The 24,702-nt window shown below is 46.5% G+C and overlaps 1 protein-coding gene across 2 annotated transcripts in view; it reads right to left on the reverse strand.

Moving 5' to 3' along the window:
• The window catches only part of vps13b (vacuolar protein sorting 13 homolog B), a 445,793-nt gene that overhangs the window by 224,331 nt on the left and 196,760 nt on the right, over positions 1-24,702 (reverse strand). For both annotated transcript variants that reach the window (XM_080768430.1, XM_080768431.1), the window contains exons 23-24: positions 9,069-9,303; positions 7,272-7,501 (exon numbers count right to left, since the gene is read on the reverse strand). In XM_080768430.1, the coding sequence (XP_080624556.1) occupies positions 7,272-7,501; positions 9,069-9,303 (465 nt within the window). The remainder of the gene's footprint in view (positions 1-7,271; positions 7,502-9,068; positions 9,304-24,702) is intronic.

Here is a 24,702-nt window from a genome sequence, read left to right on the forward strand (position 1 = left end):
GCCAGTCCTCTCTCACCTCAACCATGAAGCTCCTCGTTGGCCTTCCTCTGGCAACTCCATCTTCCACATCCTTCTCCCAATGTACAGTAAGTGTACCCCTCGCCCCTCCTCTCCACATGTCTAAACCATCTCAACCTCACCTCTCTTGTTTCAGTGCAGGGCCATAACAAGAGGGGATAATTAACAACAGTGAGAAGAACAGAGCTCGACCTTTCTGTCTCTCCCTCCGACTAGACTTCCAGGCAGGCCTCAGGCCTGAGCCCGATGCGTGATTATGAATCCAGACCCGTCTGGTTAACTTATAGTCTAGGTATAGTTTAACTGAGGATAGGGTTAGGCATATAGTTGCAAAAACGAGAACTGTCAAGCACAGCGACTACTGGTCAATCACAGCAGGGTTTGCCTTGAGCTGTGGTGGGATCCATAATAATGCAAGCCTGACAGGTGAGTGTGTGTACAGTATGTGTGTGTGTGTGTGTAAGTGGGCATAAACAATACTCCTGTCATGGTTTCATTGCTTTCATACAATGTTGAAATGACAGTGTGTGCTCACAAACACACGCACGCGCGCGCGCACGCACGCACGCACGCACGCACGCACACACGCACACACACACACACACACACACACACACACACACACACACACACACACACACACACACACACACACACACACACACACACACACACACACACACACACACACACACACACACACACACACACACACACACACACACACACACACACACACACACACACACACACACACACACACACACACACACACACACACACACACAAATGTGTCCGCATTTCCCTAACAACAAACTTTCACCAAGTAAAGTGGTGTCATTAGTTTCCCCTGAAAAGCTCACCACGGCTTGGGGAAAAACTGAACTGAAGGCTCGGCGGCAAAGTATTCTCTACTATTTATCATCTGTTCACATGAAAAGAACAACTTCAAACAACAAAGCCAAAAACACAAGGAGTGGAAAACATGAGGGGAGAGTGGGGGAATTTGATGTGATGCTTTCTGTTCTTCATGCATTCACTCAAGAGGATGAGAGACACAGAGGAGAGAGGGGCGAAAGAGAGGGGGGGAGAGAGAGAGGCGCTCCTTTACAATGAGCTAATTTCTGGATTCCAAATGCTTCTCTTCCCTGGCCAAGGGACCCCCCCACTACACCCCCACACACACGCACGCACACATACATACATGCACACAAACAAACACGCTCACATATTGCAGGAGGGGCTCGACAATACATTACAGCTGGTCCATTTCAAACATGTCCAGTAAGAGCTGCTAATGCTGCTCCAGCAACCGTCCAGAGACGGGGCCAACAGCTGCCTGCCATACCCAGCCGACCCGCACTGACGGCAGGCCAGGCACGGCTCCACACTCCCCTCTCTCTACTGTACGAGTGTCTGTCTGGGGCCTGGATGTCCAACCAAGCACAACAAGGCCTACTGCACTCAGCAGCAGATGTGGAAGAAGACAGAGTAAGGGGGGGATAGGATGAGAGAATAAAGGGGGAGAGAAGGGTTTAAGAAAAAACTGAAAAAGGAAGGGGGGATGTAGTAAGTAAGGGGGGGGGGGGGGGGGGGGGGGGGAGTACAAAGGATAAAAAGAGACAGAGACCGAGGATGCAGTTGGGAGGGAAGGAGTCTGGTGACATGTCCTCTTTTGTCTTCTGTCAGTTGGGTTTCATTCCAACATTAGAAAGTAGGATGACTTTCCAATGCAGCCACTGCTCTCATATGGTTCCAAATGCAAGCAGGAAGAGAGCTGTGAAGAGGATGTGTAGTCCAGGGCGGACAGTTTTACATGGTATGGCACACAGCAGATAGGGGAACTAACAGGACTCATACTGAACATGTGCTTCTGAATGTCAATGTTACAGAAATAGCTCTGTTTCATTCTTCCTGATAGCCAGAGCTTCTCCATATAGTTATGCACTGCCTCCATTTGTATTGTTTCATACTCCTTGATAGGTAGTGCGGATTTCAAAGAACCATACTTTAGTTAACTTCCATAATTATCGGTTAAATTAAATTAGATTAAATTAAAAAGGACTGATCATCCTGCCCGCCCCGCACCCCCCCCCCCCCCCCCCCCCCCCACACACACACACACACACACACACACACACACACACACACACACACACACACACACACTTATTTATTCTCCTTTCTTCCCCCTGTCTCCTCATCTTCCACTGTCAATCCCTTTCCCCCAGCCTCTCACTCCCTCCCATCTCTCTTTTTCCTGCTCATCTATCCCAGCTTGGTGACAGTACAAAGTATGGTCAGTTGTTCTCTCCAGATGAGCTACTGCTGCCAGGTCAGGTCAGCGAGCAGATTGGGCCCCGCTTCCAGCACTGTTACACATGGATGCACCCGGCGCGCACGCGCACACACCACCCACACACTTCTTGCATGAACTCATGCACACACAATACACACTGCAGTGTTACTGAGCAGTGAGCAGAACATTTGGAGGCCTGCGTTCTCCAAGGACCTGTCATCTCCACTGAGGTTTGTGCAGATCAGCAGAGCTGCAGTAGTGAGAACTGGAGACTGAACAGAGGCTTCCACAATCATTCATAAAACACACAGATGAGAGACACGTTAGCGTGCAACATGGCCAGAGCTCGCGTGTCTATCTACACGGTGCGATGTTTAAAAACCCACACATAACTGACATGCTGTCCACTTTGTTTGGCTGCTCATTTTGAGTGCACGTGTGTGTGTATTTGTGGAATGCTCAATGGTTACGTGTCAAAGCCGGATTTTGTGTGTGTGTGTGTGTGTGTGTGTGCGTGTGCTCGTGCGTCAGTGGCTGTTATTTTCAAGATGTTCCTGATAATGCTGGAGGGCAGCGCCTGACCTTGTCCTTCTACACACTCCTCCCAGTAATCGGCCATCACGCACACACGCATTCACATTTCACATGCACGTATCGATGCTGGACAGATTGCAGTATTTGGTTGCTGCCCTCAAAGTATGTGCTGCCCTAGAAGCACTGCACTCGGGGCCTGTTCCATGTGCAGAGTTCATGTTTTCCATTCACCACAGTATAATTTAGTTTATGACATAAAGTCATTACAATAGATTAATTTAGTTTACACATAATTACATGATCATTTATTATATTGCAGCACTGTATATCAAAGGAGTAAGTAAAAGACTGTCCTCCTCTGCTACCACAGTTGTGGTATGCCATGGTTTGCCGTGTCACTCCAGACTGTTCCAAAGCAATAAGGACTGCTGCGTTATACAGTCATTAATCAACCAACGTTGTTGCCACAAAGTATTGTGTGTGTATGTGTGAGTGAGTTCATGTGTTTCAACAAAGCATGTGTGCAAGCCATTGACAAGACGACTGTGTGTGCGACTGAGCGTGCACGCGCACGCTCAGTGCGCGCGGGTGTGTGTGTGTATGTGTGTGTGCGCGCACACGTGCATACATGTGTGTTCTACTCTGTGATGTGACAGTTCACCTTGGGTGTTCTGGTCTGGGATGACGTTAGCGTCTGTCACAAACATGCAACAAAGCTGGTGGTCTCCTTTCTCATTCCTTCTTCTGAGCCTGCATGCGCTTGTTTCACACTTCTTCCTAAATACCTACGTACTTGTTCCTCCTTACCTTTCTTTTAGCATATATGTCTTTAAACCATTCTCTCTGTTTTCTATCCATCCTCTCTTTTCTCTTCGTCTCCCACCAGGTCCCTCTTCGTTCCCAGGCCCATGGTATGCACATGGCAAACCTCCTGTGTTGGTGGCACTGACTGTGTAGCAACTGTGCAGCTCTTTTGACATCCCCACATACATTCCCACAAATAGCAGGGCTAATTAGAAGAAGGGTTCAGTGGTGTGAGGTCCCCCTTTTTCGTTCTGCACCCTCTGGCAGCAGTTCTTACAGAGCTGCCTCTAATTGCTATTAGCTTATAACCCAACTCCTGTTGGGAATTAACTGTGAAAGAGAGAGGGAGGGATTAGAGAAGAGAGAGAAGAGGAGAGAGAGAAGGGAGCTGTGTGCTCATTTTCTGCTTTCCTCTGAACGCAGATCCCCACCTGGCTGGGTTGCATACCCATGTGTGTTATGATGATGTGTTATGATCTGTTATAGTGCCAGCATTTGAAAAAGGTTGTGTGATAGTTCTTCCTTGACCTAGTGGGGATGTGTGGCACTGCGTTCATGATTTGGGATTTATTTTAGAAAAATGGAGCCATTTGGAATGGAATATGAAAATCTATGTGTGCCGATTTTTGTTGCAAACATTGCCATAATGGTGGCACTGTAACAGGCCAATTTGGAAGATTTTGGACCGACGTGCCTCCTCGGCCTCCCAGGAGTCTGCATGAAAGTTTCATGCCGATCGGTCCTGTGGTGCCCGAGATTAGCTGTTTACAGACGGAGGGATTGACAAACAGACAGACTCACGGGCGTGAAAACATAATCCCTCGCCTTCGGCCTTCCGGCCTTGGCGGAGATAATTATCACTCATTATAAAGTCACGATAAGCCTTCTTATAGCTTTACCAGGCACAGATAGTCTTTCTGAATGAGAAAAACAGGGAACAAAGCAGTGAATAATTCCCCCCATAAACAATCAACTCTCTCCTCTTCTCTGGGAAAGCTTTCACCACTAGCACATTAAGGCTTTTCATTTGTTTCTGGTACCAATTCCACTGAATGTGGCCATGGCTCGTCACTGTGGTAGGAGTCACTTAAGAACGTGACCACTCAAAAGGTCGGCCAATTAAATGTTTACAGAGGACCTTATCCAATACAGCTAATTCAATACAGAAAAAGACATATGTGTAATGGTACATGTAGATGTGATTATGGGGTTGTAACGGAGCGTTGAAAAACAACACAAAGGCCTTAATCAGGAGGCAAACATGTTCCGTATCCAATCTGTCCCGTTACATCAGGCTCGTGCTAGAAAGAAGAACTTCCCCGCAAAAACAAACACGATGAATCTTGGAATTCCCTCCCCGCTTTCACTCGAAGCTCAGTGACCAAAACAAACAGGGAAATGTTCCCCAACTTTGTTGCAACTCAAGTTATGTCTGAGGATGAGGCAGGTTGTTTATCTGTGTGACAATCTACATCAACAAGATGACAATGAGGCTGGAATGCAGCGGGGTGGGCCCTGGCCATAGGCCCTGGCAGGGATCTGTGTGTTTCAGTGGGGTGGGCCCTGGCCATAGGCCCTGGCAGGGATCTGTGTGTTTCAGTGTTTCCACAACGGTCCATGAGGGGCAACAGAGATGAAGAACTGCCTCATGTATGAAATACTGTTAGTGTTGCATCATGATGCAGGTGTTTCACGGCTTAAACTCCACTTAAAGAGATAGTTCAGTTTTTTTTTTAAACTTAAACTGTATGAAATACTTGCCATTAACATAGTTGTTGCAACTGTATTAATTGATTGCCCCGAGTCCCGTGGTGGGAGTTCTGCTCTGGTTTTGGTGAAATATTAAGTAGTTCAGGGGTCACAGGGGGCCACGCAGTAAAAGTAAATGAATCCACAAAACTAACGTCATTTGTATTGTTGACCTATACAACTTTCGTTAATTTTTTACCCCTCTATCACAAGGAACTATGTTTTTTGTGTCCATATCACGACGCCCAAAAAATTGTTCCATGTGATAGAGGGGTCAAAGTTGAACGAAAGTTGCGCTCATATTTTAGAAATAGGTCAACCATACAAATTATATTAGTTTGGTGACTTAATTAACTTTTACTGCGTGGCCCCAGTGCCCCCCACAAAATGACCGGAACTACTTAATATTGACCAAAACCAGAGCAGAACTCCCACCACGGGACTCGGGCAATCAATTAATACAGTTGCAACCATTATATTAATGGCAAGTATTTCATATAGCTTTTATATATATAAGTTTTTTAAGTTAAAAAAATCTGAACTATCCCTTAAAGCCCTATAATGACAAATAAATGAAATCATGAAAATGGCTTGTTATAGAGCTATTTATTTTAAATTAAACAAATTATGTATTATGTACAATTTGGGGTCATTTTTGGGATATAATGACATGCCCATTAGGGATGTCTTGGTTAATGTGGTTCAATGATAGATGGATGATATAAAAAATAAGAAATAAACGTGGAATCGCAATGCACTCATACACACATTTTAGACTTGTGGCTATAAATCTATCATTGTATGTAAATGTTCATACAGGGAAATGGAAGAATGTAAAGGAATGGAATGGAAGAACTTTGTGAGACATTGCAGGCAAGTGATTCTCTAATAATCCTTTAGGAGGACTGTAGCTTAGAGGCCCCCTGGTAACCAGAAGGTCACCGGTTGGCCTCCCTGCTCTGGTCTACGTGTCAAACTGACACTTAACCCCTAACAGCCATAAAAGCTGATGATGTAGACTACAACATAACGGTGTACTGTACGCTCGTGGATCTATTGATAACTTGTAGAAATACACTACATTATCACTCGTCTTGTAGAAATACACTACAGTATCACTCGTCTGGGCGGACCACTTTCTGTTCTTTTTGACACGCGACACCCCTGCATGGAGTAGATCAATTATTCTTTAAGAAACGGGATAAATGCAGGAACAGCACAGTGCATCTGTGATAAAGTACCCAAAGTACCACTGCGCAAAAAGCATGGAATACGGATGTGTATATTACAGGAAACTCCCGTTAAACTTTCCAACAAACTCTGGTAAACTCCCGAATTGTACCATCACACCTGTATATTACCGTATATTAACTGTATATGCTCGCTAAACTTGAGGTTTACGGGCAAAATACAGTGCCCATAATTGCCCGTTAACTGGCAATTGGCTAATAAAATGCCTAGCTCACAACACAGCTGTTTCTGTAAGCTGGTAAACAGAATACAGAATGTAACTGTTTTTGGACATTTTGGATCAATTGACTTTGTATTCATAAATGATTTTGTGGGCACATGGAATCGCTATTTGATATACTTCATACAAATTATTGGGGCATACACCTTTGAATCAGAAAATGCACCAATATCCCAATAGAATACTCAAGGGTTCATTGGGTCATATTAGTCATTCCATTATACAGTGTTTATGGTGTAGCTTCAGGATTTGTCACCCTGTGACATGATAAATAGAAGTCCCTGACTTACAGCTTAAGGAAACAGACTGTGTTTTAGGCTGGATACTGACAATGTCATTCAATGCGTCAGCACATCTGATTCACTGACTTGCGTACTTCCGTGACATCCAACTAACCTGTGGGTTGGAGCATTTGACGTAGACTGGCTGCAGATCAACGTGCAGACACACGACGAAAGAGTGGCGTCCCTCGGCGGCCCCTGCCACGGGGGTCTGCAGCTTGTGGGAGGTGACGGCCAGCGTGGAGGTACAGCCCATGGGCTCCAGCAGGCTCAGGCTGCACTGCTGACCCAGCAGAGTGTACACACTGAACTGACTCAGGCTTATCGTCCATGGAAACGCATCACCTAATGGAGACAGAAATGGGGTGGGGGGAGAAGATATATAATAAGTGGGGGGAAAGAGGACAGTATTAAAAGGGGGATCAGGAGAGGAGAGGAGAGATATACACGGGTAAAGAGTGAGACAGGAGTGGAGGAATGAGGAAATACAGAGAAAGAGCAGGGAGGCAGATGGAGAAGCAGATTGAGAGAAGCAATGATGTCAGGAAAGGAAAAGCGGGAGAGGAGAGAGTGAGGGCAGAGTTAAAATACAGTGGGCTAAAAATAACCCATGACCACAAATCAATCATAGTCATTATCAAAAGCTCTAAGTCAACTCAATCATCCTTTCCACTGAAGTCTCAACCTTTCAAATCAAAGCCAATTACACGGCGTGCAGCAGCTTTATGGAAAACATGAAAGCGGCTGTGAACGAGGAGTGGTAGTCTTTCCCCGAAATGAGCTTCTGCACCCAGTGAGCAAGGCAGGGATCCCCATCAAAAGACACTAGGAATCAGGGTCTATTCCAAATCTGTCTGTCTGAGACAAACTGCCTGACGGGAAGCTCTTGATTTAGAGTTGCCCACCCTGGTGGGAGTTGTAGCAGTGAGGGAGGGAGGGAAAGAGTGTGAGAGAGGAAAAGAAAAAAGAATGAGAAAGAGAAATAAAGAGAGAGAGGGGGGGCTGGAGAGAGAGAGAGAGAGAGAGAGAGAGAGAGAGAGAGAGAGAAAGAGGGGCAAGCTGAGTTGGGAGCTTGTTCGCTAGCACGGGGCCATGAAGAGCACATTTCCCTCGCGCCGTGGCCAGCACGCTTTGATCCAGAGCATTAAACATGAGAGATGAAGAGCTTTTTCAAAGGAGAGGAATGAATTACTAAAAAGCACGGGTTGTTAATTTTAACGCTAACACTGACAAGGCCGCTGATGTCACTGTTTTTGCTGTCGTTTTGCTTTTTCTCCCTCCGTCCTTCCTGAAACGTGCACATGCCCGCTGCTGATGTCATCTCAGAGCCGGCAGAGAGGGGGAGAGAGAGAGAAAGAGGGAAAAGAGAAAAAAAAGAGAAGGGTGCCCCAAGTCTTTCTTCTTCTGTAGGGTAAATACTGAGCGACAGTCTAAGTGTTAGTTATGTCAACTCCACCAGGTGTGTAGGCCACATGTGCAAGATCTATCTCTCCAAAGTCTCTCTACTTTAGTTTGTTTGTCTTTTGTCATGGTAAATGAGGACTACTAGGTCATGGGTTTGCTCAGCCTTCCAAAAAGCTCATAATAATAATGAATTCACATGATGGAGCCTATTGCTGTTGGAATAATATCATTAATTTTGCAGTTCAGAATAAAGTTGGCAACTGCCTGCTGTATTAGATCGCTTTAATTTTCTCCTCAGTGAGAAGACCATACCATTATCCAAAGGATGTCACAAACATTGTTTTTCATCGTACTGTAGTTCGTATTATTTATTCATTTTAATTTTAGTCATCAATGCAACGCCAGGTAAGCCATTATGCCTCTGTAAGATATGTTGAGATGAAGCAAAGTGCAACACACCTCAGACGACTCTAATCTAATTGGCGGTCAGCGCAATGGGAGAACGTACCTTCCTCTAGGATAGGTCTGGAGACCACGAAGGGGAGCTCTTGCAGGGGTTCCATATACCTGTGCCCAGCGCTGAGGACACTGATCTGGGGCAGGCAGACCACCAGAGTCCCCGGCATGGAGGCCTGACTGTGGTACCAGCTGCGGACCGTTCCCGGAATGTCTCCACAGACGATGGTGCTCGGTGAGGGGAGGCTGTCATTGGGCAGGAACATGCAGCATGACTGCAGCTCCAACTGGAAGAAATGGAGAGAGAAGACATTTAGGGTCTATATCACTGCTGTGGTGTGTGGTAGTGGGAACTGGGAAGTGTGACAGGATACACATGCTGGAGAGGAATATAGATAACGTATTCCAAGATCTTATGATTTGTTTGGTGTTTATGGTGACACGCAGAACCCTGATAGGAATTAGCCGAAAGAAGAAGAGTGTTTATGGTATCATGGAGAAATAGAGTCTCTCAACAGCATCCAATGAGGTGTCCTTGAACAAGACAGTAAAAGGCAGTGGTTGCACTGGAAAGACACCAGTGTTGCTGGAAACAAGTAAGTTCAACCAATGTTCCCTAGATAAATAAAGATGAAAACAACTGTTGCTCCACCCCTAAGAGGGTTTGGAATTAATAATACAGAGCAGATGAAGGGTTGGAGGACTTAACAGCGCATATTTCAGTTTGCTGGGTTTAACAGCTTCACCAAAGGCCACACAAGGCATCAGGTCAGTAACCAGTAGCCAGTAAGGACAGGAGCGGTGTTAAACCTGTCTCAGTTGTAATGGTGCTTTGTCTTTTTCCATTAGACTGGGTCTGTACTGATTTACAAGGCCAGTTAACAGGAAGGAGAGGAGAGTATGTGGTCCAAGGGGCAGAAAGCAGGTGCCGTTGGACAGTGTGTGTGTGTGTGTGTGTGTGTGTGTGTGTGTGTGTGTGTGTGTGTGTGTGTGTGTGTGTGTGTGTGTGTGTCAGACGGAGAATAAGAACGTCTGGTATCCAGACCTGGGTCTGCATGAAGGTGTCTAGACAGTTTAAGTGTTAAACTGGGGCAACTGAATTGCAATGAGCCCCACTACAAAACATGTACAGAAATGCTGACAAACTCAAAAACAAATACGCACACAGGCGCGCGTGCACACACACACACACACACACACACACACACGCACTCGCGCACACACACACACACACACACACACACACACACACACACACGAATGCACCCTAACTCTACTTCTCACACTGATAATGGCAGTCAGAGCAAGATAAATAAAGACAAGGAGTTTTGAGAGAGGGATAGACAGACTATGAGCAAGAGAGAAGGAGATATGAGTTACACATTTGGTCTCACGCTGCTTCCTCTTTTGATTACTGTTCAAAGCTCCGTTTGGAATGGGACCACTTTCACACACTGACACGTACGGCTTTGGTCCTTTTAAGAGGCTGCCTGCAGGAAGGAAAGACACTGACGTTGCCTGGTCTGTTGCAGATCTTAGTGGGGTTAAGCTGTAAAGCAGGCAGACGCACGGAAACCTCTGTGACTCTGGCCTGCACCACAACTAATGAAACCTCTGTGACTCTGGCCTGCACCACAGCTAATGGATCCTCTGTGACTCTGGCCTGCACCACAGCTAATGGATCCTCTGTGACTCTGGCCTGCACCACAGCTAATGAAACCTCTGTGACTCTGGCCTGCACCACAGCTAATGAAACCTCTGTGACTCTGGCCTGCACCACAGCTAATGGATCCTCTGTGACTCTGGCCTGCACCACAGCTAATGGATCCTCTGTGACTCTGGCCTGCACCACAGCTAATGGATCCTCTGTGACTCTGGCCTGGCCTGCACCACAGCTAATGGATCCTCTGTGACTCTGGCCTGCAGCACAGCTAATGCTGTCCTGCTGGACACCTTGGACTAAACCTCTGTGACTCTGGCCTGCACCACAGCTAATGCTGTCCTGCTGGACACCTTGGACTAAACCTCTGTGACTCTGGCCTGCACCACAGCTAATGCTGTCCTGCTGGACACCTTGGACTAAACCTCTGTGACTCTGGCCTGCACCACAGCTAATGCTGTCCTGCTGGACACCTTGGACTCGTCACACTGTCAAAACAGTCCAAATGATTCGGTCCAGTTGGAATGTTTCAGCCACTGTTGCCATATTTAAAATCATTTTTTTCTTTCAAATAGTAAACAATGTGAGAAAAATTGTTGAGGAAAACAGGGGGCAACATTCAGATATGATTTACTGTAATACAAGGAAAAGTTATTCAAGATGTGGGTGGTTTAAACACTACATCAACTCTAGCCACGCAACAGCATAACTTGGAAAAACATAATGACAAATGTGACGTTAACAAACACAGAGAAATATTATACACTTATACGTCAGCCGCCTCAAATGGATCATTTCAGATTACTGCCACTGTATATGTCAGCATATAAAGCCATTCTACAGTAGGTCTCACTGTATATGTCAGCATATAAAGCCATTCTACAGTAGGGGTCTCACAGTGTACCTGATGGTTGACTAATTCTGTCTGCAGAAGTGCAGATCAAACTTCAAGGATTTTATACAGTGAAATAGTAAACATTTAAATTGTTGCATGCTGAGAAATCTATCTATCTATCTATCTAGAATAGCTACTAACACAGAGAGAAGAGCAAATGTTGAAGCTGTCGAGGGTACGCACAAAGAAAACATAATATTCTAATAGACTTGGCCTGTGACTTAGTAATACTTGACTGTTGTTGCCCAAGGCAATACATTACCAGGGATGATGTCAGGTTTAAGACACCGGCCACATGACAGAGTCATATGCTAACAACAGTAAGATAACATCTCACAGATGACAACAGAGGAAAAAGGTTCCACATCTGAATGGCATTTACCAGGGCATAGCGACCGCTGTTTCTGCGTGTTTACAATGTGCCCAAAAATGGTTTTAAATGCTTCAAAGACCCTGCATACTGTACTGTAACGTAATGGAAAAACAAATACATCAGCCCTAAATTTGGGTAATAGAAAACTAATATCTGGGCTTTTAGAGTCCCCCGTCCCCCCTCCCCTTTTGGCCACAGCTAAAAAACATAGAAACAAACAGTGTAATTCACAGTGGCAACTGTGCATGAGTCCATCCGAGGGTGATGGCAGTTGACGCGTGGATAAAGCAATATTTGCTTTTCTCCTGGGTGAGGGAGTTTAGGTCAGTGATGTAGAGAGGAACAGCACTGGGCTGGGCATTCCCACACACTGGGTAGACATCAGAGGCTGTGGATATCTGACCCCATAATCAACTAGTCTCATAGGACGCAACACTGCTGTGCACTCGCAACCACTTTAGGAAAGACGAGGGGGGAGTAAGGGTAGGCTATCATTCGCTACTAGTGCAGCAAATGCAGCCTTATCTGTTCTCAAGACACAGCCAGAGTTTTCATATTGTTACATTTGTGAAGAAAGAAAAAGAGCATTTGTACGTGGGTGGGCACTGGGCAGAGCGGGAGACTCAGAGAAACCTGCATCACTCAACATTGTGCAGCAAACATCATCGATCAACATCGTTTTCTTTATGGAAGCCATTAGAAGTGACCACCACGTATGGAGCGATCATCCAACATCTAAACGGAGCAACTGTTCAAAATGGCTGAATCAAATGGGGAGTGGCTGCTCTGTGTTCTGTGGTGGAGGAATCTGAAGCATCCAACCCACTGAGGACTGGCAGGTTTCTCCTCCACCCTGTGCTCTGGTCCACCACTAATACAGTAGGCCAGCATGGTTTACCTCACACACCTCTCCAAGGCTTCCAGTCTGTGGTCTCATGGCTCAACAGTGACACGCATGCACGCACGCACACACATACAAAACAATCCTCAACAGTGTCTCCTCTGCCCAACCACCTCTCCGTCCCTCCCTCCCTCCTACCCTCAAGTCATCCCTCCCACCACTGAAGACAGGGTGTCTGTGTCCGGTCCTTGTACTGTACCATGACCGTGCATCCACTCACCATGGAAGGTCTGTGTAGTCATGACACTACTGGAGCAGAGATGAGGAGAGAGAGGAAGAGGCAGAAGAGAATCGACAAGAGGGGGAGCAGAGTGAAGGAGTAGAGAGATAGAGGAGAGAAGGAAGGAGGGTGGAGATAAAGATGGAGAAGAGGGAAGGAGAGAGTGAACAGAGGATATGAAGGGGTGGAGGAGAGAGTGAAAGAGGGGGGATGATAGAAAGGGAAGGAGAGGGGGGACAGAGGAAAGGAGGAGAGGGAAAGGAGTGGGATGGAGGGAGAGGGAGCAGAGTGAAGGAGGGTGGGAGGAGAGGGGAGAAGAGAGAGGGAGCAACGGGGAGGAGAGAAAGAGAACAGAAAGGAGAGGGTGGAGCAGAGGGAAGGAGGGGGGAAAGAGAGAGTGGGTCTGTGAGCGTAGAGGAAAGGAGGTAGGGACTAGGGAGTAGGGGCAAAGAGAGAGGGAGGAGAGTGGAGAATATGGAGGGAGGAGAAGGAAAACGAGAGGGAGGAAGTGGAGAGAGAAAGTGAGCAGAGAGAAGGAGAGAGGCAGTAGAGGGAAGGATAGAGGGAAGGAGATGAGGGAAGGACAGATGGGGTTGAGAGGGCAAAGGAACAAAGGGGATGATTACAGGGAAAGAGAGGTGGGCTGTATACGGAGAGAGACAGGGGAAGGGAAGGACAGGGAGCACAGGAAAGGAATGATGGAGTAAAATGAATCAGAAAGGAAGGAGAGAGGGGAGAGGGATGGACTGAAGGAGAGATGAGATGAGCAGCAGACCAAAGGGGGAGTGGAGAAGGAAGCAGGGTGGAGCAGAGGTGATCAGAGGAGAGGAGAGGAGACAGCACAGCAGATGGGAACAGGAGGAGAATGCAGGGTCTGTGTTTAGGGTGACGCTGGGGGCTTATGGTTGCACACGCGCTGCACAAGGATTGACAGGCTCTCAGGGGTTACACAACATACTGGAAAAAAGAGTTGTGTGCCGTGCATGTGTGTGTTAGTCCACTGCTTCAGGGGTAAGAGTTCAGCTGAGGTTCTGCGGGGTCGTGGTTGGAATTCTCCACAATTGTGTTTAACAGCTCTGTAACAGGCCAATAAACACTGCATTGGAAGCAGTTAGCCTTTGTGGACAATGTCCCCTACTGTGAGCTGACAGGTGTGCCAGGTGTGTGTATGAGTGCATGGGGTTTCATGTGTGTGAATGTATGTTTTGACATACAGAGCGTGTGTGTGTGTGTGTGTGTGTGTGTGTGTGTGTGTGTGCGTGTGTGTGTGTGTGTGTGTGTGTGCGTGCCAGCAAGCATGTGTAATGTCTTGCTATAGAAAACTGACAGGTATGCCAGGTGGACCTAAAACTTGGTTTGTTCTGTCACATGCTTGGGTGGCAAAGGTTCATATTTGCACTGTGTTACTCACAAGCCAACAGTGCAGTGAGCCAAACTATATTTTTATCCCTAATAGGATAGTGGAATGTTCTTTTTTTTGCCCGTTGGGGTAAACTTGTGGAAAGCCAGCTGTTCCAAGTGCAGCAGCAGGAAAATTTCACATAGAAATGGGCACAAATAATAAAGCCAGTAGTGTAATTATAGTGTGGAATATCTGTTACACAACTTTACCCTCTGTGGGGTTCAGGTCAATGTGGAATAAAACCAGAGAGAGAAAAATGACAGACAGACACCCTATGATGAGAACTGCTGGGGTACTATAAAATATAATAAACACTGTACAAATAAATAAATACAGGATGCAGGAATAAACGTGTGTGTGTGTGTGTGTGTGTGTGTGTGTGTGTGTGTGTGTGTGTGTGTGTGTGTGTGTGTGTGTGACTGTGTGTGCGCCCGTGCATGCATGCGTGCGTGCGTGTATGCAAGTGAGTAAAATAAAGAAACAGATTTTTTGGGGTTTCCACATATCTGCTGAAGAATAGGAACATTACTTAATTGGTTCACTTGTGAGTTGTGACAGGCAAACTCAGTATATAGGAAATGAGGAGTGAGGACGAGAGAGTCCGGTTCTTTGATGACATCATATCCTGTCAAAGTGAAACCTAATCCTGTAAAACAGCAAATGGGTTAACTGGAGCACCTCTCCAGTTACAGTCCCCACCACTGAATAATACTCTGTGTGTGTGAGTGTGAGTGTGTGTGTGTGTGTGTGTGTGTGTGTGTGTGTGTGTGTGTGTGTGCGTGCGTGCGTGTGTGTGTTTTCGGGGGCAGGGACCATCAGTCACAGCACACTCTATTAATACACTTCAATAACAAAGGAAACACGTTCCAATTTCGACCAGGAAATCTGCATTGAAGAAAGAAAAAGTAGGCAAATCCAGTCCTTATGGGCCTGCACGTGCCAGCTTATACTATGCAAACACACACGCACGCACGCACGCACACACACACACACACACACACACACACACACACACACACACACACACACACACACACACACACACACACACACACACACACACACACACACACACACACACACACACACACACACACACACACACACACACACACACACACACACACTCAAATTTACACATATACAAACACACATTCACAAAGGTCCACATACACAGATCATATTTCCTCCCCACCCCTTGTGATTGTACAGTCATCGGTCATCTAGAGAATAAAAGCCCATTTTGCAAAAGCAAAAAAATCAAATAGAAAAAGGTCCTGGCGCTCAGCCAAGACACCTGAATTAACATCCCTCCTGCTTCTTCAAACAAGTGCTGTGAACCCCCTCCTCTTTTTAATATCCTCACAGAGAGCAGCCTCTGTGCTTAACACTTCCTGTGAAGGATGGCACCTGCAACAGCAAAGAACACCCCTGGATGTATGAGGGAGAGAGAGAGGGGGGGGTGCCCTATACTCTGCTGCAAAGAACACCCCTGGATGTATGAGAGAGAGAGGGGGGGTGCCCTATACTCTGCTGCAAAGAACACCCCTGGATGTATGAGAGAGGGGGGGTGCCCTATACTCTGCTGCAAAGAACACCCCTGGATGTATGAGAGAGGGGGGGGGGTGCCTATACTCTGCTGCAAAGAACACCCCTGGATGTATGAGAGAGAGAGGGGGGGTGCCTATACTCTGCTGCAAAGAACACCCCTGGATGTATGAGAGAGAGGGGGGGGGGGTGCCCTATACTCTGCTGCAAAGAACACCCCTGGATGTATGAGAGAGAGAGAGAGAGATAGAGAGAGAGAGAGAGAGAGAGAGGGGTGCCCTACTCTGCTGGCTATTGATGTACTTCTGTAGTTCAGTACCACTCGCCTGCTGTCTAAGCATCCCTTCTGTTTCACATAACCCCCTCTAAAATGAGATGCTGCATCTCAAGGGGCTATCCTTTCAATAAATTCTGACCAAAATGCTGACCAAATAAGTAACCTATAGGCCTCTTCAACGGCTGGACTGACTGCTGGACGGATGGATGTTTTATACAGGGAAGCAGAGATAATCAGAATGTGTGATCAGTGTGTGCGTGCGTGCATGCGTGCGTTACACCCCTAATGAAAATTGATAGAGAAAAAAATAAGAGGCTGAGACTGCACACACAGACAGACAGACAGACAGACACAGTCAGTCAGACTAGCTGGGAATAGCACAGGGCTCTATGTAAGATAAGAGCAGACTGTGCCTCTTGCATACTCTTTTATCAGCACTCCAATTTCTCTTCATGAATATAAGTCTAAATGTACATGCTGACAAATAGAGGATACTGAAGAAAAACTAAATAAGGCCAGCAGAATGAGAAAGGCCAGTGGCTTTGAGTGACAGCCTAGTTATTTAGTAGGTGACCAATGCTTATCCTTGGACTTAGTTCCTGATCCCTTCTTCTCAGGCCTTCAGAACGCGCCAGTATCTCCTCTTACACTTTGATCTCCTACAATCACTCATGCACTAATTCAATATGGATGGTGGATCAGGAAGCTAGCAGCACATGCTGCTGGGGAGTAAATAAATACTACCAAAAAGGGACAGAAATAGGAAAAAGAAAAGAAAGAAAGGCTGAAACATATCCATTTGGAGGGTATTCTGATTAAATGGTAGGGTTGCCTGAAAACAAATTTCTTTCTTCCGCTATTTGTTCCTTCTCATCTCCTCTTGGCCTCACATCACAGGGATCGAAATATGGAGCTTGTTTCATTTTTCTTTTCACATTTCTTTTTTTCCCCCCCTTTTTAGCAGAAGTTCTGCTCAGCTTTATTCCTGATCAGCTCCTCGCTCTATCAGACAGTATGCTCTAGATCCAGCCACATGTGCAGACCCTGTTTCAAATCTTTCAGTCTTAATAATATCTCCCTTGCTCAAAAACCTCCCCCTCTGAGTTGCATTGGAAGTGCATGATCTGTCCTGTGTAGCGTTTGTCCCCGGAGTGGAAGGAGAAGGCGGTTTATCTGGTTCCAGCAGCGCAGGTTCTAATAGAGAGGAAGCTGAGGGCCAAACAGACCCATGGTTTAAAGGCCGGGGCCATGTGGAAATGGCCAATATAACCACAGGAGGCTCTTAGGATCCTCCCGGCCTCGCCAGTAAATGACAGACCAGTAAGTTAGAACAGGGACGGCCGGCCTACCCTGACGAATGATGGATATATCACAGCAAAAATAACTAAACAAGAATATAGTTTCCATTGCTGATTATGATAATGACAGGATACAGGCTGCACAGTCTGAAGAGAAACAGGTAACAAAGACTTCATGCTTGGGAAGAGGAATTTACAACTTTATGTGCTTGATTGTCTGGGTTTTTGAACAGGCAAGCTGGACAAATGGGTTTAAAAGCCAACAAGTAATGCATCCAAGACCCTCATGATCAAATTGCGTGGTTCGGAGTAAAGTTCCTCATAGTGTATCGTGCTTGTCTACACCCTTACACATGACCTGTAAGCAGCAGGGTCTCCACGAGTGTAACTATCAGGAATTGGAATAATGAGTACATTTGGAGGAAAGGGGAAAAATAAGGAAAAATGATTTTATTAACATTTTATTGAATGTCAATGTTTCAAGAAATTGCAATCTTATTTTGTTTAAATGCATATTTAGTTTTTCTGTTTGATTTTTGATTTCAGTTAAGTTATAGTTAGTAGTAGTTGGTAGTTAGAATAAGTCGTTTTAGTTTTAGAAATGGACTACTTTTTATTTAGTTAGTTATAGGTATACTGAGGAAAACCTTGATTAATAGAAGCTGAAAAGGATAGGATGAAAGAATTGCATGACATCAGTTTTAACATAGTTTTAGTATTGCATTGTTCATTTTAGTATGATTTAGTTTGTTTTTAGTTAACTATAATAAGCCTACTCGTATGACATCCTGACATCCTGACAAGAACAGAGTGGACTATTATTTTATATTCTAACACTTCCTTTCTTCACAGTTTAGCTGACAGACAAACCCTCTGTAACACCAGATCATTATGACAGCACTTAAATATAATCTGTGTCCCTCTTGTCTAATCTGGACCCAGGCAATGAAATACACAGTCCGACCTTTGCCTCCTGCCTCTGCGGTTATATCCGCTGTTTGGCCCGTTGTTTTCACATCGCAGCAGGGAGGCTTGAACTCATGGAGGCCCCAGCCGCGTGCTCAGGCCTTGCTGCAGTACTGTGAACCTGCAAGGCCAGGATCACTTCTCCATGGAACGACCAAACAACACGTGAACTATCACTCACTCGCACATGCACACTTAGTGATACACACACACTTCTCTCTCTGTCTACGCTCTACACAGTATCTCTCTTGCACATTCGCTCACATGCGTGCCCGCCGGCGGCCACACACGCACATGCATGCACGCGCACACGCACACGCGCACACGCACACACACACACACACACACACACACACACACACACACACACACACACACACACACACACACACACACACACACACACACACACACACACACACACACACGCCACAAGACACAGGAAATCACCCAGAGATAGGGAGAGGAAATTAGAAACACCCTCCCAGCATCCCTGGTGAAAACATTTGCAACTCTGGAGCAGAGAAATCTCACTGGAGGGATCCACAGCGAACGGAAAACACATCCCTTTGTTTTTAAAAACCTGATACCTCTCCAAATGTAATCTTCCTGTGCCTGCACCGGACGGGACACTCTCTCTTTCCTGCACGGCCGTCTGGATGAACAGAAGGTCCATAGAACAAGTCCTCCAACCTCATCCCCCTCTCCTGACACCCCACCCACTGTTAACCTCCTACCCCCGTCCCTCTGCACACCCAACCCACCAGCATTTCCAATCTCTGTGCGAAAAACAGGTTTGGAACAGAGGGTGTAATAGTGTAAATAATGTCTCCCCATACATCAGGGAGATTAATGTGTGTATGTGTGTGTGGCGGCGTGCAGAGGCTTACTGCGGCACACAGCCGTACACACGTTGGTGCGCCTGCTGCAACCTCAGCAGGAATATCTGCTTCCCTGGATGTCAATGAGGCAGGCTTTTAAGAGTGATCCCTCTGACAACAAATAGGCTAGGTCTCACCCACACCACCACCACAAGCAATAAGCCAGTGGCCTGGCAGAGCAGCACAGCCAGGCAGCCAGCCATCCCTGTGGCCCTGCATTCCTCTCCCCTAACACTGCTTACAGAAGCTGACAAGCACTGGAGGTCTCCCTGGCCAAGGTGGAAATCTGCAAAAATAAACGCTTTAGGTGACATGAAGGCTTTGTTTGTTTCTGCTAGCCCCGGCTGTTTGTGTTAGCGCGGTGGGTTAATTGCGGCTTTGATCGCTGCGTTTATTGATCCAACACTGGCCTTAGGAGTGTGGCTGGCCTGCCCTGCCTCCCCTAACCCATCAACAAGCCCCAGTCCGGGGAGCTACTACAGATGGGTCACAGGGGTGGCTGTGCTAAAGGGCTGGGTTAGGTGAGAGCTGCATGCCATGGTGGGGATAGGCCTGGGAGGCCGGGGAAACGACTGGGCTAGTTGCTAATGTCTAATTTGAGCTACAGGGGCAGGGATAGGGTATGTTGGACGGATCGAGGATTAAAATATGATTATTATTATAGCTACAATTATTATTTATTACTGTTATAGTACAGTTATTTGTGTCTCCATCCCCCTCCATCTCTTCCTCCAACACGGTCAAGGCAGATAGATGGCAGTCCACCATGGAGACTGGTTCTGCTCAAGGTTTCTTTCCGTTAAAAGTGGAGTTTTTCCTTGCCACTGTCGCCAAATGCTTGCTCGGGGCCATAAAACGTCGGGTCTCTACTGTATATGTAAACTGTCATACTGAGACAACTTGTTGTGATTCAGCAAATTAATTGAATTGGACATATTCTGACAAAAAGAGTGTGGTTGTGGAATGGTCAGTTAGGGGTGGACTGAGCTATAATAGCATAAATTGAAATTCGGAATAAGCTACTGCTACAGTATCAATCAATCAATCAATGAGTGTGCTTTTGAGTGTCCAAAAGCACACTCAAAACCCACCTTTTCAGACTGGCTTTCCCTACATAACCACCCCCCCTCCCCCCCCCCCCCCCCAATCCACAATGGACTCCACCAAAAAAGACGTACTGTAGGCCTTTTGATAATTGTGGACAGTCTTGGAAAAGTAAACTGATGAAGGTGGCCAAATATGGGCCTTAACAGAATTTGATATGACCTGATTAGATATGGTTTGACGACCTGTGTTTGGATTGATGGCCTGTGTTTGGCTTGATGGCCTGTGCTTGGCTTGGCTTTATTCTCGCACCCCAGACTAATGGTGAATGATACAAAACTGTTAACCTGGTCCAACTCCAGATACGTCATCCGAGACACGTTTTGAGGATCAGGGTTAAATGTGGTACATTATTGCACCTGGTTAGAACATCCAGATTTTTTAAAATGTGGCTGCTGTGACAATTCAGAAGTTAGTTATTGGATCATGAAACATGTATTGTTTCAGTCTTTCCAGTCTAAAGAATGAGGCTCAGGCTCCTGGGGTCCCAGTGGTTCTAGACACCAGGGAATCTCTTGAAGAACTTTTCCACTCCAACAACCCAGCATAGGGTCAGTGTGTCAGAGTGTTGCCACGGCAGCAGATTCAAATGAAAAAAAATAAAAGATTGTGCAGGCATCTGGCCACACATACATACACTGTGCTGCACGCACATACAAACGTCCTTCCACTCATGTACGCACGCACGCACACACACACACACACACACACACACACACACACACGCACACACACACACACACACACACACACACACGCACGCACACACACACACAAGCGCACAAATCCTCCGTTGCTATATCTCAATAAACAGCTAATAACACTTTCTGTTATATTTTTGGGTTTTGATTTGGACCAGGCAACACCAGAGAGTTACTATGTAATCAGCAGAGAATGTGCAGTCTGTATCTCCCTCTTTCTGTAAATGGTAAATTTATATAGGGCCTTTATCCAAGGCGCTTTACATAGATTATCCTTGCCAAAAATACCAGATATAAAAGCTCAAAACGTGTCTCATTGCAATTTGTTGTGAGCTTGCAGATCAGCTACACGTATATTTGACGAATGTTCGCCTCCGGAATATGGACGCTAGGGTGCATGTGGTTATGTCCACATTGTTTTGCCTCTGGCGTATTGAGGGGATATCTGACTTATACAAATGTTGGGTGACAGACAGGAGGGACAGTGTGGGGGTTATGCCCTTGGTGTTAACCTCTCTGTGTTTTCACCACAGCCATTCTGCACTTAGCTCTCTATTAGACGACCGGGAACCGCGAGCTATAATAAAAGACTATTCCTTTTCCTGTGCTCTTAAACATAAACACCACATCATGTCATTTCCCATTTGTGCCACGGAGGCTCTGTTGGAGCACATACACTTTCAGTTCAACCACAGTTTGGCTGCGGCCTGACCCAAAACACTGGCTAGCCAGGCCTGGGCCGCAGTCCAACTAGGTGTGCCGTCACACCACCAGTCCTCCGAGGCAAGCTCAATGTTTTTGGAGGGTGGGATATTTTACCTCTACACACAAATGTTTAAAAAAATGCTCATGACAACAATAAGATGGGGTCTAATAACAGCATGGCCCCCATGAGGATCTCAGACTTCACGTGGTCAGTCTGACAGTCTATATGATGTTAGTCATCTACAGGTATGACGTATATCTTTGACGTACTGTATGACTCCGTGTTTGGGCAAAGTTTCAGCCCGATCCGACCGGCATTCACATCCATTATGAAATAAAAGATATATATAATAATATAATCAAAAATATATATAAAACATCTGTGAAAAGACAAATGCATTGGAGGTACTTTGTTGACCTACTGGCAGCATGCAACATATTTGGCACTGATCTTTCCAGCGGCTTACAAGGTTAGACAAGGACAGAGAGATGCACGCACGCAGACGCGCGCGTGCACGCGCACACGCACACACACACACACACACACACACACACACACACAGAGACCCATTTTAGACAGCTCACCTCCTACAGAGCCACAAATTGAAAAAAAAAAAAATTACACTCGTAATTACACTTAGATCATCACATCCTGGCCAATCACTTTTGGTGTCCTCACTTTTCTGTCCTCACTTTTTAAGCCCTCGGCCAATCAAATCAAATAAACACGCACACTCAAAGCTGGGCATAGGTTAGGCTAGCGTCCCTCAAAAAGGGGATTCTGCCTTCGGAAGGCTGCATTAACACCCTGAGCAGCATAGACGGAGTTCTCCGTCCTATATCAAATAGTAACGCTCAACGCTCAGAACGGAGATTAATAAAAGGACGGAACTTTATTGATATCAAAACCGAGCACATCGCTCCACAGGCTGGGAGCGCCTGTTGGGCAACATTCAATGTAATTTCCGGTTGGGACGGAAAATGTTCCCAAAATGTTCCCATCCAAAATGTTCCCCTCCCTTTTAGCGGATGAGACCAAAAATCTTGAATAACTCTTGATCTAAATCAATCCGTCCAATTCTAATCAAAGATGATGTTTTAGACGGCCCATCGCGGTCCCGTCGCTAGTCGCGTTAGAATGAATCATACCTCCTGTTGTTGTTGATCGCCTCGGGAGTGTTTTGGCTACTACTTCAGCTACATCCGGGATGGCGCCTGGTGCGTCGCTAAATGTGCTCCGTTGTTGCAAATCACTGGGTGCTCTGATGTAATGGTCCTAAATACCCGGGGCGTTCGTGGTGTTAAAAGGGTGTGCTGTATGGTGGTCTGTATGGTGCACCTTTTCCCATCAGATTATACGTGCCGTGTTGGCACCTCTGAGGACACCTCTACTGTGCTCTGACTGTGGCAGACAGGGGAACAGTGAGCAGATAATTCATACAGTACCTGCGGCTGCAACATCATGGTCCGCAGGGAAACCCGGTGCTTTAAGTGGCGCAAAATGGAGGTTGTAACTGTGACAATTCCAAGATGTGACAAAGATAGGGAGGGTTTCTTGGGGGGGGGGGGGCAAGATAGAAGGATAGAGGGAGGGGGCAAAGGATGAAGTAATGGGCCTGCACTAGGCAGGCGCTCCAGCCGGAGGTCAGAGCCTGTTCATGGAAACCATCTGGCCTACTCCTTCGTAGCGCCACACACACACACACACACACACACACACACACACACACACACACACACACACACACACACACACACACACACACACACACACACACACACACACACACACACACACACACACACACACACACACACACACACACACACACACACACACACACACACACACACACACACACACACGACACACACCCCTTCACACTTTCCCCATTTTTGTGTCTTTCTCTCCCCCGACGTCTTCCCCCTCTCCTTTCCATGTCTTTACCTTTTCTACCCCCTTCCCCACTTCTCTTTCTCCTCTTACTCTCTCTTCTCAAAAAAATGTCCTATTCATTAATGCATGGCAGCTGCGGGGAGCAACGTTACTTCATTTTTCCATGGCAACGGGCTCTCTGTTTCAGGGGATCCCGTTTCAGTTTTGGTAGCAACGTGCTGCTCTGCCAGCGCTGAACACATTCATGTGTTAAATACAAGGAATTATTGCAAAATTCCTGAAATAGAATCAGCGTCCTGTTCACTTGTGATTATTATCAGAGTGTCCAGAGAGAGAGAGAGAGCACGGGTGTCCTTATAGGAGGAGGAGGAAGAGGGGGATAAAGAGACAAAGGGTGACGATGAAAAGGAGGATGATGGCGGAGGAATGGTGAGGAACAGGGGCGAGAGAAAGAGGGGTGGAAGGGGTGAGGAGAATGACTTGGTGATGTGTGAGAGGTATTAAAAGAGCAACAAACAGAAAAGAGAGGGAGTAAGGCAGGGGGAGAGGGGGAAGATGAAGGTCAGAACTCCAAGGTTGAGGGCAAGTGGCCATCTCAGGACATGCCAGGCCACACTGGCCCCGGGTGACAATTACACCCCTTGCCCTTCAGGCATAACCTGAAGTGACTACTAAAATAACACCACCTACGCAATATTACAGGCCCGCATGACCATGGAACCAGCTGTCTCTTTAGGAAAAACATACAGTCCTCTTTGCCTGGCTTTCCCTCCGCTGTGACCGCAGCGCTGATCATATGTGCTGTGTCTGTAATGGTCCAGCAGACTGCATCACTGCAGGCCTGGGAGCCTCAGCTTG

This window comes from Protomyctophum bolini, assembly GCF_963924005.1.
Source record: "Protomyctophum bolini genome assembly, chromosome: 7".
NCBI classification, from domain to species: domain Eukaryota; kingdom Metazoa; phylum Chordata; class Actinopteri; order Myctophiformes; family Myctophidae; genus Protomyctophum; species Protomyctophum bolini.